Here is a 17,472-nt window from a genome sequence, read left to right as displayed (position 1 = left end):
AGGAGTTTTACAACAAAGGGCAGGTAGTCTGAATGTCTAAAAATTATTGTTAATGAAAGAAAACAGATATCTCAAGTTAAGGAATTTAGCGCTTTTCCATGTATGGGAAGGTGCAAGAGTCTGGGCTCATTGAAATCATTCCTTTGATAAGCACCTCAGGCATTTGGGGCTAGTATCCTGTGTTTTCACTTCCTGAGTTCCCTCAGGGCTCACCCTTGTGCAGTCTGATGGCTGCTAGATGGCAGGCATTCTTTGTTTCCTTCCTGAATCCCCTCAGGGTTCACTGGCTCACCATTGGAGGTGGCTGAAATTGCTGATGACTGTGGCATCCTTTGTTTACTGATATTTGGCAGGCAATATTTTATTTCTCATGTTGATTGCATCTGTTGTTTGAAATGCAGATACAACTATGTGCATTACAGATAGAAAGATCCCCACTAAAAGACTTAGGAATAAAATCAGCACCATCCAAGCCAGGTGGAGGATGAGATTTATCAATCAAAGAGAAATCAGAAAATAACAGGGAAAAAAGAATCAGAAAAGAAAAAGCATAATAAATGCAAAACCTTAATAAAATAGTAGAAATAAACTCAAGTCTGTCAGTCAACACAATAAATTTAAACATGTTAACCAAAAGGGAAAGAGTAAAGGGACAATGTAGGTAATTAAATAGTTAATCCTATTAGGGGATTGTAAGTAAAGAAAAAGTATGGGAGACTTCTGTAAATTAATGATCACTCAAGAAAGCAGGTTTGCTTAACCACAAAACCAAGCTTAGCAAAAAACCACACAACAGAAACATGAGACATGCCCCAAAACAATAAAACAATGGTGGCATGAGACCCACATCCTGCCCAGTGAGCTCAGTAAGTTAAGAATTCTTAGGACATTCTCCATTGCACACACTATAAACAAAAATATAAGGAAAAGGTGACATTATACTAAAACCTGAGATGATTTACAATTTTTAACATATGTTACTGCCTTTTTGCTCATTTCCATTGCACCATGACAGTCCTGGCCTGAACATGTAGGGACAAGAAAACTCCCCTGCCCAACCTGGAGGAAGAGCTGTTGATGGAAGTTTGATGTCTACTCAAGAATGAGGAAGAAGACCGTCTTGTCCCCCTTCCCACTTTTCCTTTAATTATAAAACTGGAGCCCACTAAGTTCTTGGGTGCAGCACCCTCTTGTAAGCCTCACAAGCATCCTATTATAATAAATCACTTCTCATCTATCACTTTGTCTCTCACTGAATTCTTTCTGTGCTTTCTGAGCTCCTCAGAGCCCCCTGAAATGCCACCTAGCAGTTTCAAAACTATTCTCTTAACAGAGATGATCTGCTTGGAATTTTAAAAATCCATTTGCATGTTGTTTTAAAAAATACAACTAAAAAGGGATTTAAAAAACAATTTTAAAAAAGGTTGAAAATAAAGAATTGGAAAAAGATAAACCAGGCAGAAGCTCAGAGCAGAGATGAAGAGAGACCTTACACAGTGTGAAAGAAACCACCATCCTGAAGAGATACAGATAATGAACCTCTAATGCCTAATCTGACTGCATAGTACTCATAAAAATGTATTGAATTGTCTGTTGAAATAGATAAACCAGTAAAGTGATTTGCTCTATCAGAATTGATTGATTAGAGAAAGAAGGAGTGAATCTAAAGAAGCTCTAACAGTACAGTCAATGTGCTTGTACATGTGGGCATGTGCAGAATTCTGCTCTCACATGGGGCAAACTGGCCACATACTAGGTCAAAGGGGTGTCTAAGTATGAAATCCTACAGACCACATCCCCTGAACACCACAAAAATGAGAAAGAAGTGGCAAAAAAGACAGCCAGGTGAAAAGAAGGGAGGAAGGGAGCAAGGGACAGTGGTGCAGACCTAAGTGTCTGCCCAGCTCTCTGTGCTGCATACTTCCCAGGACCCTGCATCTGGACAGGGCCATGTGTCCACTTCTCACCCAAGGACTGTGACAGGTCACTTCTGATGCCACTTCCAGACTAAGGCAGAAACCCAAGTGGCCCTCTTCTGATGCAGCCATAGTGGATATCATGTGCTGACATGGTAAATTCAGGTGGCAGAGATCTGTGGGCTGCAGGAAGCTCCATGCCATGCAGCTGCTGTTTTGGTTTCTCAGGAGTTAGTTTCCATACCATGTTGACTCACACAAACTAAGATCTTTCTTTTAATCCCTTCCACAGTGATATGCCCCAGATTTATGAAGGTAGCTCCCTCAGGAAAGGTAAGGAGAGAATGATATTGGGGTTGAGGGAAGGAACAGAGAATGTTACATTCCTCTATAATGTTTTATTTCTTAAAAACAAAACAAACAAGAAAACCTGAGGCAGAGGGAATAAAACTTTCCTCATTTTGGGTGGTAAGTGTACTGATATTTGTTATCCTACCCTCTGTGATTCCTTTGATGTATTTTTTAAATTTAAATTTTGAGTAATTATTAATATTTGGGGAAGAAAAATACCAAAATTGTCATATTTTTAGAAAGTAGAGGAATCTAAATTTTCAACAATAGGGACCATTTTGTTCAGTCCAAGAGAGGGTCTGGGTCCTGAAACCTGGAAGCCCCCGAGAAGGTAGAGTGCATCAGCTGTGAGCATGCAGGGCCTCAAGGAAGCACAGAAAGGTTTGCTGATGAAAGTCTCTGGGCTTCAGCTACATAGGGTTCAGATGCACGGGGTCTTCTACAGAATCTATTTCAACTAAGAGAGGGATTCACACGCAAGCTGACCTGGCATCTCAGAAGCCCAGGGCTCTGCCGCTTTAGCCTGCCTGAGAGGTGCTGCTGCCCCTGGCCTTCTGCAGGACCACAGTAATGACAGCACCTACTGAGCAGTAACAGCACATTCAACAACATCCAGATGACTCTTCTAACTCAGGGCTTCATGAAGAAATAATGATAGCCACAGAATTAACTCAGAATTACCAAACCCAGACCCTGGAAGGACAATAGCTAGGTAACTGGAGCACCAATGCAGCAGACACTGTGATTCCAGGCAATGCATGGTGACATAGAGCCCCAGTCACCCTAAGGTCCTGTGTGAGAGGAGTGGCCCTCAAGGTCACAAGAACAAGAGATAAGTCTCCTCTATTGAGAATCCAGCCATGAGGAGTGTTCATGCATGCCCATCACACCTGGGATACCAGGTGCTGTGACAGGACCTGAGGTTCCTGTTCCCACCTTTATGCTGTCATACCAGGCATTCACAATTCTGCCCTAAGTTGAGCAATCAGTGACGTCAGAAGACACAGCAGGAACAGCCCTGTAAAAGTCCTCTAATATGGACCCCCTAATCTTGACTTGGGTCAAGATCACACAGAGAATTCAAAATCTTATCCAGGCCATAGCACCAGAAGCTACCCCAGCCAGTTAGAATAGCTTCTGCATTTGTCAGGAATAAAGGATGAACACCTTCAACCAGCCTCTGTCTTTGGTGTCTTCCAATTTTCTTTGAAAAAAGAAAGAAAGAAAGACTGTCTTTTCCATGAGAGGTGGCAGCTCCCAGTCGGACTGACCCTGAAACAACCAGCCATCCTGGGATTCACTGACCACAGCAGCTGTAGGCCTCAGCTCCCAGCTGCTGCCTGGGATCAATCACATCTGTCCCCTTAAACTGTGAGTGCAGTAAAGGGACAGGGCTCATTCTCTGCTTCTTCTGGAAGGAAGTGTGAGTCCAGGTTGTGTGCAGGTGAAACCTGGGCCCTCATCACATGGAGGAGACTGTGACTCACCATGGTAGCAGTGAATGGTATGTTGTCAATCAGGGACGATGCGATGGCTGAGACCCAGACCACCAAGATGATGGCAGCTGCAAGGCGCTGATCTTCTGGGACCATCTGGAAGGAACAGATAAGAGCAGGGCAGTGTACCATAGCTACATAGATCATACGCACTGAGGATCTGATGCTAGGACATGTGAGACTCAGAAGGGACCACAGGGCTCTTGGTCCTTCCTCTTCCACACAAGGAGAGCAAGGGAGACCCAGGTGTGCAAACAGGACCAACTGGGCTTTCCCGACCCCTACCAGGAGCCTGGACCAGGGTCTACAAGTAACTGAGAGGGGTGACTCCCAATCATGCTCAAGCCAACCAACCCTTGGGGGCTGGGACGGGGTGGGGGGCAGCAGGTCCAGTGTTCCCATTCCTGGTGGGACACCAGGTGACACACTGGTCACACTGACCTCACTTCCCGTGTGGTGACCCTAGGCTGCGACCTCTGTGCATCACTTACTGAGACTGCTGTCTCAATTCTCTCCTTCCCAGAAAGTTTTTAACTAAAGGCTAATAGCAAAATTGCAAGCATCTGTAATTATATATTCTTTGAAAAAGTCTCTTTTCATCTCTTAGCTACACAAGATAAAATAGGTTCCCTGATATACTTTTTAATATAATTAATATGACCTATTCTTGCCAATTTAAAAAAAAATCAAAGGAATAGTGGCTGGAGCACATTATATTGCAGTATTTAATGTACCTTTATTAGCAAAGCAGTCTGTTCTCCAACATACTCTATTAAGTGGAGATGTGCCAATGCCTAGAAGAAATAGAGGTATGATAAGAATCAGTTTAAAACTGAGAATATATCAAATTTTTAAAAACATGTCTTTAAAATGAGAATAAGTGAACATGGCGCTCTCATTTTTTTTATAAAAGATCAAACACACAGTCTATAAATAATTTACTATCTTATATGCACACTGAAGATTCATTGAGAAGAGCACAGTAGCAGAGGCAGGAACTTCTCATTAATTTGAGTTAATATCCATGCTAAATTTACATTTGGATGGAAGGCCATTTCTTTATTTTAAGATCACTGTATAGGAGTACTGTTTACCTGTACGTAATGAAATGTCTCTCCGTATAGAATGTCTTGCAAGTAAGTTTCATTTCAAATTCCTTTTTAAAGCTAAGCATCACAGAGTTTCAGAAGAATATAAAGAAAATGCATGGTTTTCATAACTTTCAAAGAAACGTCTATTTAACTGAAGCATGTACTATTTTCATAGTACTAGACAGATTCCAAAAATTGTGTCCAGAGAAAGGTAGGAAAGAAGATTAGATGGAGACATAAGTTCAGGAGCCATTCTGCTCAGTCTTCCCACTTTGTTCCAGCTGAGGAGGAGATCTTCTGCTGTCCATGACAGATCCCAGACAGGAAGCACCGAGAGGGAACCAGACATGGGGGTGACATAGCTACCTAGCACCTCTCAAATGTGGCCTTTTCACTGTGATGTCATCATAATGAATGATTACAAATACTGAAAACATCAGCTTGACTATGTTTAAAAAAGAAAGTCAAGACATGAGGAAAATACAAATAGCCAATAGATACTCCTTTATAAAATGACAAATGAGATAACTATGTAACATCTAATTCTATCAAATCTAAAGTTGTAAATATATAATATATACTCTACACTTCAGCAAACTAAAGTTTATATGTAGCTGAAGATTATATGCATCACTTGTCTCCTCCATCAATTTATATAGCGAAAAGATGATTGTATAATACGATGTAAATCCCTCACAATATGAAACATAATTATCCTTCTGTTGCAGTGACTAGTTGCAAAAAGCTGGTTCAGCAGTGATCTGACATCCCTGTTACACTGAAATTAGACAAATACAATAAATCAATGCCACTACTTTTTTCAAAATGAGGGACTAGGAGGTCTTAAGGTCCCTTCTGCAGCTAAATAAATAGACCCTGGATAAAACACACTTTTAGGGCATTACTGGATTAGCAAGACAATGTAATGTTTTCCAAGGAATCTCCCTTCCCATGAAAATATTTCTTGCAGTTGGCTGGGAGCTGCAGACTTGAATGGCAAGGAAGGATGAAATTGCCTTGAGCTTGATGCCAACCAAGGGCTGAAGTCAGAGCACTGAGGTGTGAGCAGCAGCAAGGTTGTAGGCTGAAACAGGGATTCTCACACTGCACTGACAGCCTCGAAACAGGCTGAAAAAATTATCCCCTGGCAACCAGCAGAGGCAAACAAAAGAAGTTTCTGGAAGAAAGAACTCCAAATGTAACCTCTCAAGAGTCCCACAGATTAAGATCAAGTAACAAAATTATAATCTAGGGTCATCAAGAATGCAAGAAGACAAGTAACATGAACAAGAGCAGAAATAACCAAAACAGATTTGGATATACCACCAACATGCAAGAGTGAGAATCCACAGGTACTGGATATAGTAGAGGAATTTTGTTTAAAGAAAATAGAGTTGAAGAGTGTAAGTAACAATTAACATTTGCCCTTGATGAGTTAAGAATATAAGCTGTCATCTCTAGAGTAAACCACTAAAAGATAATGTAACTGCCAAGAAGTGGGAAATCAAATTTAACATAACCCTTAATCAACTCAGATAAGGGAGAAAAAAAGATTGAAGATAAAAATATACAAGGTCAGGGAGGCCTTCAAGATGGTGGAGAAGTAAGACGTGGAGATCACCTTACTCCCCACAAATACATCTATATGTGGAACAACTCCTACAGAACACCTACTGAACTCTGGCAGAAGACCTCAGACTTCCCAAAAGGCAAGAAACTCCCCATGTACCTGGGTAGGGCAAAAGAGAAAAGAAAAAACTGAAACGAAAGAATATGGATGGGACCCAAACCTCTGGGAGGGAGCTGTGAAGGAGGAAAAGTTTCTACACACTACAAAGACCCTTCACTGATGGAGATGGGGGCTGGGCAGGGTGGGGGGGCAATTCCGAGCCAGGGAGGAGAGAGCAGCAACAGGGGTGCAGAGGGCAAAGTGGAGAGATTCCTGCACAGAGGACTGTTGCCGACCAGCACTCACCAGCTCAAGAGGCTTGGCTGCTCACCCGCTGGCTGGGGCAGGTTGGGGCTGGGAGCTGAGGCTTGGGCTTTGAAGGTCAGATCCCAGGGAAAGGACTGGGGTTGGCTGTGTAAACACAGCCTGAAGGGGCTAGTGCACCACAGCTAGCTGGGAGGGAGTCCGGGAAAAAATCTGGACCTGCCTAAGAGGCAAGAGACAATTGTTCTGGGTTGCATGAAGAGAGGAGATTCAGAGCACCGCTTATACAACCTCCAGAGACTGGCACAAGCCATGGCTATCAGCACAGATACCACAGACAGGCTGGAACACTAAGGCTGCTGCTGCAGGCACCAAGAAGCCTGTGTGCAGGCACAGGTCACTATCCACACATCCCCTGCCCAGAGCCTGTCCAGCATTCCACTGCCAGGGTCCCGTGATCCAGGGACAACTTCCCTGGGAGAACACACAGCACGCCTCAGGCTGTTGCAACGTCATGCCGGCCTCTACAGCCAGGGGCTCGCCGTGCCTTCCATACCCATCCCTCCCCACAAGCCTGAATGAGCCAGAGCCACCTAATCAGGTGCTACTTTAACCCTGCCTGTCTGGCCGGCAGGGAACAGACGCCTTCAGATGACCTACATGCAAAGGTGGGGCCAAATCCAAAGCTGAACCAAATCCAAAGCTGAACCCCAGGAGCTGTGCGAACAAAGAAGAGAAAGGGAAATATCTCCCAGCAGCCTCAGGAACAGCAGATTAAATCTCCACAATCAACTCTATGTACCCAGCGTCTCTGGAACACCTGAATAGACAACAAGTTATCCCAAAATTGAGGCAGTGCACTTTGGGAGCAAATATAGACTTGGGGTTTGCTTTCTGCATCTAATTTGTTTCTGTTTTTATGTTTATCTTAGTTTAGTATTTAGAGTTTATTATAATTGGTAGATTTGCTTAATGATTGGGTTGCTCTCTTCCTTTTACATACATATATATATATGTATATATATATATTTCTCCTTTTTCTTTTTTTGTCAGTGTGTATGTGTATGCTTCTTTGTGTGATTTTGTCAGTATAGCTTTGCTTTTGCATTTGTCCGAGGCTTCTGTCTTTTTTTTTGTATAGCTTTTAGCACTTGTGATCATTGGTGGATTTGTTTTTTGGTTTGGTTGCTCTCTTCTTTCATTCTTTTTTACTACTTTTTAATTTTTTAAATATTTTAAATTTTAATAATTTTAATTAATTTATTTATTTTTTATTCTCCCTTTACTTTTGAGCCTGGTGGCTAACAGGGTTTAGGTGCTCTGGCCAGGTATCAGGCCTGAGCCTCAGAGACTGCCTGGGCCCATTAAATATCAAATGGCAAAAACTCTACCAGATATCTCCACCTCAATGTTAAGACCCAGCTCCAGTCAATGACCAGCAAGCTACAGTGCTGGACACCCTATGCCAAACAACTACCAAGACAGGAACACAAACCCACCCATTAGCAGAGACACTGCCTAAAATCATAATATATTCACAGACACCCCAAAAAATACCACCAGACACGGTCCTGGCCACCAGAAAGGCAAGATCTAGCCACATCCACCAGAACACAGCACCAATCCCCTCCACCAGGAAGCCTACACAATCAACAGAATCAATTTTATGCACTGGGTGCAGACACACAAACAACAGGAACTACAAACCTGCAGCCTGCGAGAAGGAGACCCCAAACACAGTAAGTTAAGCAAAATGAGAAGACAGAGAAATAATACAGCAGATGAAGGAGCAAAGTAAAATCCCACCAGTCCAAACAAATGAAGAGGTAATAGGCAGTTTACTTGAAAAAAAATTTAGAGTAATGACAGTAAAGTTGATCAAAAATATTGGAAATAGAATGGAGAAAATACAAGAAATGTTCAACAAGGACCTAGAAGAACTAAAGAGCAAATAAAAAAAAGGTGAACATCACAAAAAATGAAATTAAAAATTCTCTGGAAGGAATCAATAGCAGAATAACTGAGGCAGAAGAATGGATAAGTGACCTGGAAGATAAAATAGTAGAAATAACTACTGCAGAGCTGAATAAAGAAAAAAGAATGAAAAGAATTGGGGACAGTCTCAGAGACATATAAGAGAACATTAAATGCACCAACATATGAATTATAGGGTTCTCAGAAGACGAGGAAAAAAAGGGACTGAGAAAATATTTGAAGAGATTATAGTGGAAAACGTCCTTAATATGGGAAAAGAAATAGTCAAGCAAGTCCAGGAAGCACACAGAGTCCCATACAGGATAAATCCAAGGAGAAATACACCAAGCAACATATTAATCAAACTATCAAAAATAAAATACAAAGAAAAAATATTAAAAGCAGCAAGAGAAAAGCAAAAAGTAACATAAAAGGGATTCCCCATAAGGTTAACAACTGATCTTTTAGCAGAAATACTGCAAGAGAGAAGGGAATGGCAGGACATATTTAAACTGATGAAAGGGAAAAACCTACAACCAAGATTACTCTACACAGCAAGGATCTCATTTAGATTCAACGGAGAAATTAAAATATTTACAGACAAGCAAACGCTAACAGAATTCAGCACCACCAAACCAGCTTTACAACAAAGCTAAAGGAACATCTCTAGGCAGGAAACACAAAAGAAGGAAAAGACCTACAATAACAAACCCAAAACAATTAAGAAAAAGGTAATAGGAACATACATATTGATAATTATGTTAAATGTAAATGGATTAAATGGTCCAACCAAAAGATATAGACTGGCTGAATGGATACAAAAACAGGACATATATACATGCTGTCTACAACAGACCCACTTCAGACCTAGGGAAATATACAGCCTGAAAGTGAGGGGATGGAAAAATATATTCCATGCAAATGGAAATCAAAAGAAAGTTGGAGTAGCAATTCTCACATCAGACAAAATAGATTTTAAAATAAAGATTATGACAAGACAAAGAAGGACACTACAAAATGATCAAGGGATCAATCCAAGAAGAAGATATAACAACTGTAAATATTTATGGACCCAACATAGAAGTACTTCAATACATAAGGCAAATGCTAACAGCCATAAAAGGGGAAATCAACAGCAACACAATAATAATAAGGGATTTTAACACCCCACTTTCACCAATGGACAGATCACCCAATATGAAAATAAATAAGGAAATGCAAGGTTTAAATTATACATTAAATCAAATGGACTTAATAGATATATAGGACATTCCATCAAAAAACAACAGCATACAATTTCTTCTCAAGGGCTCATGGAACGTTCTCCAGGATAGATCATATCTTAGGTCACAAATCAAGCCTTGGTGTATATAAGAAAATTGAAATTGTATCCAGTATCTTTTCCAAACACAATACTATGAGACTAGATATCAATTACAGGAAAAAAACTGTAAAAAATACAAACAAATGGAGGCTAAAGAATACACTACTAAATAACCAAGAGATAACGGAAGAAATCAATGAGGAAATCAGAAAATACCTAGAAACAAATGACTTTGAAAACATGATGACCAAAAACCTATGGGATGCAGCAAAAGCAGTTTTAAGAGGGAAGTTTATAGCAATACAGTCCTACCTGAAGAAACAAGATACATCTCAAAAAACAACCGAAACTTACACCTAAAGCAAGTAGAGAAAGAAAAACAAAAACCTCAAAGTTAGCAGAAGGAAAGAAATTATAAACATCAGATCAGAAATACATGAAAAAGAAATGAATGAAATGACAGCAAAGGTCAATAAAACTAAAAACTGGTTCTTGAGAAGATAAATGAAATTGATAAACCATTTGCTAGACTCATCAAGAAAAAAAGGGAGAAGACTCAAATCAATGAACTACAAATGAAAAAGGAGAAGTAATAACTGACACTGCAGAAATACAAAGGATCATGAGAGACTACTACAAGACATATATGCAAATAAAATGGACAACCTGGAAGAAACAGACAAGCTTTTAGAAAAGCACAACCTTCTGAGACTGATCCAGGAAGAAATAGAAAACATAAAGACACCAATCCAAAGCATGGAAATTGAAAGGGTGATTAAAAATCTTCCCATAAAGAAAAGCCCAGAACCAGATGGATTCATAGGCGAATTCTATCAAATATTTAGAGAAGAGCTAACATCCATGCTAGTCAAACTCTTCCAAAATATAGAAGAGGGAGGAACACTGCCAAACACATTTTATGAGGCCACCATCACCCTGATACAAAAATCAGACAAATATGTCAAAACAAAAAGAAAACTACAGGCCAATACCACTGATGAACATAGATGCAAAAATCCTCAACAAAATACTAGCAAACAGAATCAAACAGCATATTAAAAGGATCATACACCATGATCAAGTGGGGTTTATTCCAGGAATGCAAGGATTCTTCAATATATGCAAATCAATCAATGTGATACACCATATTAACAAACTGAAGGAGAAAAACCATATGATCATCTCAATAGATGCAGAGAAGGCTTTTGACAAAATTCAACACCGATTTATGGTAAAAACCCTCCAGAAAATAGGCATACAGGGAACTTTCCTCAACATAATAAAGGACATATATGACAAACCAACAGCCAACATCATCCAATACGGTGATAAACTGAAACCATTTCCACTAAGATCAGGAACAAGACAAGGTTGCCCACTCTCACCACTCTTATTCAACATAGTTTTGGAAGTTTTAGTCACAGCAATCAGAGAAGAAAAAGAAATAAAAGGAATCCAAATCAGAAAAGAAGAAGTAAAGCTGTCACTGTTTGCAGATGACTATATGTATATGTATATGTATGATACTATACATAAAGAATACTAAAGATGCTACCAGAAAACTACTAGAGCTAATCAATGAATTTGGAAAAGTAGCAGGATACAAAATTAATGCACAGAAATCTCTTGCATTCCTATACACTAATGATGAAAAATCTGAAAGAGAAATTAAGGAAACACTCCCATTTACCATCACAATAAAAAGAATAAAATACCTAGGAATAAAGCTACGTAAGGAGACAAAAGACCTGTATGCAGAAAACTATAAGACACTGATGAAAGAAATTAAAGGTGATACAAACAGATGGAGAGATAATACAAACAGATGGAGAGATATACCATGTTCTTGAATTGGAAGAATCAACATTGTGAAAATGACTATACTACCCAAATCAATCTACAGATTCAATGCCATCCCTATCAAACTACCAAGAGCATTTTTCACAGAACTAGAACAGAAAAGTTCACAATTTGTATGGAAACACAAAAGACCCCTAATCTCCAAAGCAATCTTGAGAAAGAAAAACAGAGCTGGAGGAATCAGGCTCCCTGACTTCAGACTACACTACAAATCTACAGTAATCAAAACAGCATGGTACTGGCACAAAAACAGAAATATAGATCAAGGGAACAGGATAGAAAGCCCAGAGATAAACCCACGCACATATGGTCACCTTATTTTTGATAAATGATGCAGGAATATACAATGGAGAAAAGACAGCGTCTTCAAAAAGTGGTGCTGGGAAAACTGGTCAGCTACATGTAAAAGAATGAAATTAGAACACTCCCTAACACCATACACAAAAATAAACTCAAAATGAATTCAAGACCTAAATGTAAGGCCAAACACTATTAAATGTTTAGAGGAAAGCATAGGTAGAACACTCTATGACATAAATCACAGAAAGATCCTTTTTGACCCACCTCCTAGAGAAATGGAAATAAAAACAAAAATAAACAAATGGAACCTAAAGAAACTTAAAAGCTTTTGCACAGCAAAGGAAACCATAAACAAAACAACCCAGAGATGGGAAAAAATATTTGCAAATGAAGCAACTGACAAAGGATTAATCTCCAGAATTTACAAGCAGCTCATGCAGCTTAATATCAAAAAAACAATCAACTCAATCCAAAAATGGGCAGAAGACCTAATTAGACATTTCTCCAAAGAAGGTATACAGATTGCCAACAAACACATGAAAGGATGTTCAACATCACTAATCACTAGAGAAATTGAAATCAAAATTACGATGAGGGATCACCTCACACCAGTCAGAATGGCCATCATCAAGAAATCTAGAAACAATAAATGCTGGAGAGGGTGTGAAGAAGAGGGAACCCTCTTACACTGTTGGTGGGAATGTAAATTGATACAGCCACTATGAAGAACAGTATGGAGGTTCCTTAAAAAACTAAAAATAGAACTACCATATGACCCAGCAATCCCACTACTGGGCATATACCCTGGGAAAACCATAATTCAAAAAGAGTCATGTACCACAATGCTCGATGCAGCTCTATTTACACTGGGCAGGACATGGAAGCAACCTAAATGTCCATTGACAGATGAATGGATAAAGAAGATGTGGCACATATATACAATGAAATATTATTCAGCCATAAAAAGAAATGAAATTGAGTTATTTGTAATGAGGTAGATGGACCTAAATTCTGTCATAGAGTGAAATAAGTCAGGAAGAGAAAAACAAATACAGTGTACTACATATATATGTATATATATATATATATATATGGAATCTAAAAACAAACCAGGTTCTGAAGAACCTAGGGGCAGGACAGGAATAAAGACGCAGACATAGAGAATGAACTTGAGGACACGGGGAGAGGTAATTGTAAGCTGGGATGAAGTGAGAGAGTGGGATGGACATATATACACTACTGAATGTAAAATAGATAGCTAGTGGGAAGCAGCCACAGAGCACAGGTAGATCAGCTCAGTGCTTTGTGACCACCTAGAGGGGTGGGATAGGGAGGGCTGGAGGGAGATGTAAGAGGGAGGAGATATGGGAATATATGTAAATGTATAGCTGATTCATTTTGTTATAAAGCAGAAACTAACACACCATTGTAAAGCAATTATACTCCATTATAGATGTTAAAAATAATAAAATAAAATAGGAAGACCTATGTGTCAAAGGGAGCAAGAAGAAACCAGGGACCGAGAATTCAGTAAAAAGAAGCTTGTTGGAAATTGATTTTCTTCTGGCTAGCTGAGTAACCTGAGAAAGTTTTTAAAGGCTGGGAATTTTAAGGACATACACTTCTACAAGGGAAGAAGAGGATGATAATGAAAACAAAATATCTTTGTCACTGAGAGAATAGACATTTTTAGATGAATTGCAGTACAAACTAAATCTTAGAAACTAGGGTCTATAAGGATTCCCAGCTTTAAAAAAAAAATAAAGAACATATTTCCAATGTAAGAGTTTATCCAATGATTTAATATGGAAAAAAGGAAAATTAATGAAATTAGAATTTCATTTTTTTAAAGATCAAAAAATTTTCTAACTTTTCCTAGACTAAAGAAAGCAGACAGAAGACACAAATCATTAAAATCAGAAATGGAAAAGGGAATATCACTAATGACTTCACAGAAATAAAAAGTATTAGATGCAATATTATAAACAACTTATGCCAAAAATTAAGAAAACTTGGATGAAATAGACAAGTTCATAGAAGACAAAATTTAGTAATATTTACTCAAGAAGAAATGTTATACCTGAATAGGCCTAAGAAATTGAATTAGTAAAATCAAACACAAAACCTTCCCACAATTTAAATTCCAGGCCCAGATGGCTTCACTGGAAACTTTTATTGAATATTTAAAAACAGCCCTTCACAAATTCTTCTACAAAGAATACTTCTGAACTCATTCTGTTAGATTCATTCAGTGTTATGCTCATACCAAATCCAGACAAAATATCACATAAAAATAATAATGTAGACCAATATCCCACATGAATGTAGATGCAAAAATTCTCAACAAAATAATAGTAATCTACCTCAAAAACTTATTATACACCATGACCAAGTGAGATTTACTTCAGGAATGCAAAGTAGATTTAACAGCTGAAAAACAGTTAATGTAGTATACCACATTAATAGATTCAAATTGATAGATTCAACATTAAAAATCATATGGTCATCTTAATAGATACAGATAAAACATTTGACAAAATCCAATATACATTACTGACAAAATTTCACAACAAACTAGGAATATATCCTAACTTTATCAACCTAATAAAGGATATCTATTTTTTAAAAAAAACCCTATATCTAACATTATGCATAATGGTGAAAAACTGAATACATTTCCCCTAAGATCAGAAAAAAGGTATGAATGTCAATACTCATCACTTCAACATTAAACTAGAGGTTCTGGCCAACAAGACAGGAAAAAAAGAAAAAGAAGGGAAAAGGAGGGTATTTGGAGGAGAGAGAGGAGGAGAGTGTGAGCTAGTTAAAGGCATTCCAATCAGAAAAGAAATTAAAATGTCTTTATTTGCGTATGACATGAAAGAAAATTCTAAACAGCTACTAGACTAATAAATGGGTTCAGCAAGTTCACAGAACACAATGTTAATATTAAAAACTCAATTGTATCTCTATGTAATGTTAATATACAATCAGAATAAAGTTAAGAAAACAATTGTATTCAAAATAGCATCAAAAAATATAACACACATTTATAACCTTTATATACTACCTAAGGAGGCAAAATACCTGTACTCCAAAAACTGTAAGACGCTGATGAAAGAAGTCAAAGATGACAAACAGATGGAACAATATACCATGTTCTTGGGTTGGAAGAATCAATATTGTCAAAATGACTACACTACCCAGTGCAATCCCTATCAAATTGCCAATGGCATTTTTCACAGAACTAGAACAAACATTTTCTAAATTTGTATGGAGACACAAAAGACCCCAAATAGACAAAGCAATATTGAGAAAGAAAAACGGAGCTGAAGGAATCAGGCTCCCTGACTTCAGACTATACTACAAAGCAACAGTCATGAAAACAGTATAGTACTGGCACAAAAACAGAAATATAGTTCAATGGAACAGGATAGAAAGCCCAGAGATAAACCCATGCACATATGGTGTATGGTCACCTTATCTTGGACAAAGGAGGCAAGAATATACAATGGAGAAAAGAGAGCCCCTCCAATAAGTGGTGCTGGGAAAACTGGACAGCTACATGTAAAAGAATGAAATTAGAACACTTCCTAACACCATACACAAAAATAAATCAAAGACCTAAACATAAAGCTAGACACTATAAAACTCTTAGAGGAAAACATAGGCAGAACACTCCATGACATAAATCACAGCAAGATCCTTTATGACCCACCTCCTAGAGTAATGGAAATAAAATAAAAAATAAACAAATGAGACCTAATGAAACTTAAAATCTTTTGCACAGCAAAGCTTTTCTCCCATTCTGTGAGATAACCCACAGAATAGGAGAAAATATTTGCAAATGTTGAAACAGACAAAGGAATAATCTCCAAAATTTACAAACAGCTCATGCGGCTCAATATCAGAAAAACAAACGACCCACTGAAAAACTGGGCAGAAGACCTAAAGAGACATTTCTCCAAAGAAGACATACAGATGGCCATGAGACACATGAAAAGATGCTCAACATAGCTAATTATTAGAGAAATGCAAATCAAAATTATGAGATATCACCTCACACCAGTCAGAATGGCCATCATCAAGAAGTCTACAAAAAATAAATGCTGGAGAGGGTGTGGAGAAAAGGGAACCCTCCTACACTGTTGGTGTAAACTGGTGCAGCTACTACAGAGAAAAGCATGGTTCAAAAGGATTTTCCTCATATTTGCTTTTTAAAAAATTAAATACCTTTTCACACCTACTAGAATGTCTATAATCAAAAAGAATGGTATTATGTGACAGGGAGGATATAAAGAAACTGGAATCTACTACATTACTGACAGGAATGTAAAATGGTACAGCCACTGTGAAAAACATTTTGGCAGTTTTTAAAAAATATTTATTTATTTATTATTTGGCTGCATTGAGTCTTAGCTGCAGCACATGGGATCTTCATTGCGGCATGTGGGATCTTTCACTGCAGCATGCGGGCTCTTTGTTGCAGAAGCACAGGCTTCTCTCTAGTTGTGGCATGCAGGTTCTAGAGCACACAGGCTCAGTAGTTGAGGTGCACAGCCTCTCTAGTTGTGGTACGCAGGCTTCAGAGCATGCAGGCTCAGGAGTTGTAGCATGCGGGCTCAGTAGTTGTGGTGCATGGGCTTTGGAGTGCTTGGGCTCAGTAGTTGTGGTGCTTGGGCTTAGTTGCTCTGCAGCATGTGGGATCTTAGTTCCCCATCCAGGGATTTAACCTACGTCCCCTTCATTGGAAGGCAGATTCTTAACCACTGGACCACCAGGGAAGTCCCAGGCAGTTTCTTAAGAAGCTAAACTTATGATAAGACCTAACACCTACCTAAAAGAAATGAAAACATGTCCACATAAAGACATACACAAATATACACAGATGTTTATGAAAATAGGTAAATAAAATATGGTATATCCATATAGTGGAATGCTATTCAGCAATAAAACAAAATGAGACTAAGATATATACCAGAACATGGATGAACCTCAACATCATTATTCTAATTTAAAGAAACCAGACAGAAAATGGTACACAGTATAGGATTCCTTTTAGATGAAATGTACAGAAAAGGCACATCAATAGACAGAAAAAAGATTAGTGATTGCCTAGAGCTGGAGTTAAGAGCTAGAATTGACTATAAATTGGTGTAAGGGTCATAGGGATAAAACGTTCAAAATTTACTAAAAATCATTAAACTGTAAAGTTAAAATGAGTGAA

General features: G+C 38.5%; 1 protein-coding gene across 5 annotated transcripts in view; it reads right to left on the bottom strand.

Annotated features, from left to right (window-relative positions):
• The window catches only part of OCA2 (OCA2 melanosomal transmembrane protein), a 258,159-nt gene that overhangs the window by 53,344 nt on the left and 187,343 nt on the right, over positions 1–17,472 (bottom strand). For all 5 annotated transcript variants that reach the window (XM_033400198.2, XM_004276885.4, XM_049712577.1 and 2 more), the window contains exons 20-21: positions 4,498–4,557; positions 3,755–3,859 (exon numbers count right to left, since the gene is read on the bottom strand). In XM_033400198.2, the coding sequence (XP_033256089.1) occupies positions 3,755–3,859; positions 4,498–4,557 (165 nt within the window). The remainder of the gene's footprint in view (positions 1–3,754; positions 3,860–4,497; positions 4,558–17,472) is intronic.

This window comes from Orcinus orca, chromosome 7, assembly GCF_937001465.1.
Source record: "Orcinus orca chromosome 7, mOrcOrc1.1, whole genome shotgun sequence".
NCBI lineage: Eukaryota > Metazoa > Chordata > Mammalia > Artiodactyla > Delphinidae > Orcinus > Orcinus orca.
Note: the sequence above shows the minus strand (reverse complement) of the source record. Positions and strands in the feature narration are given on the sequence as shown.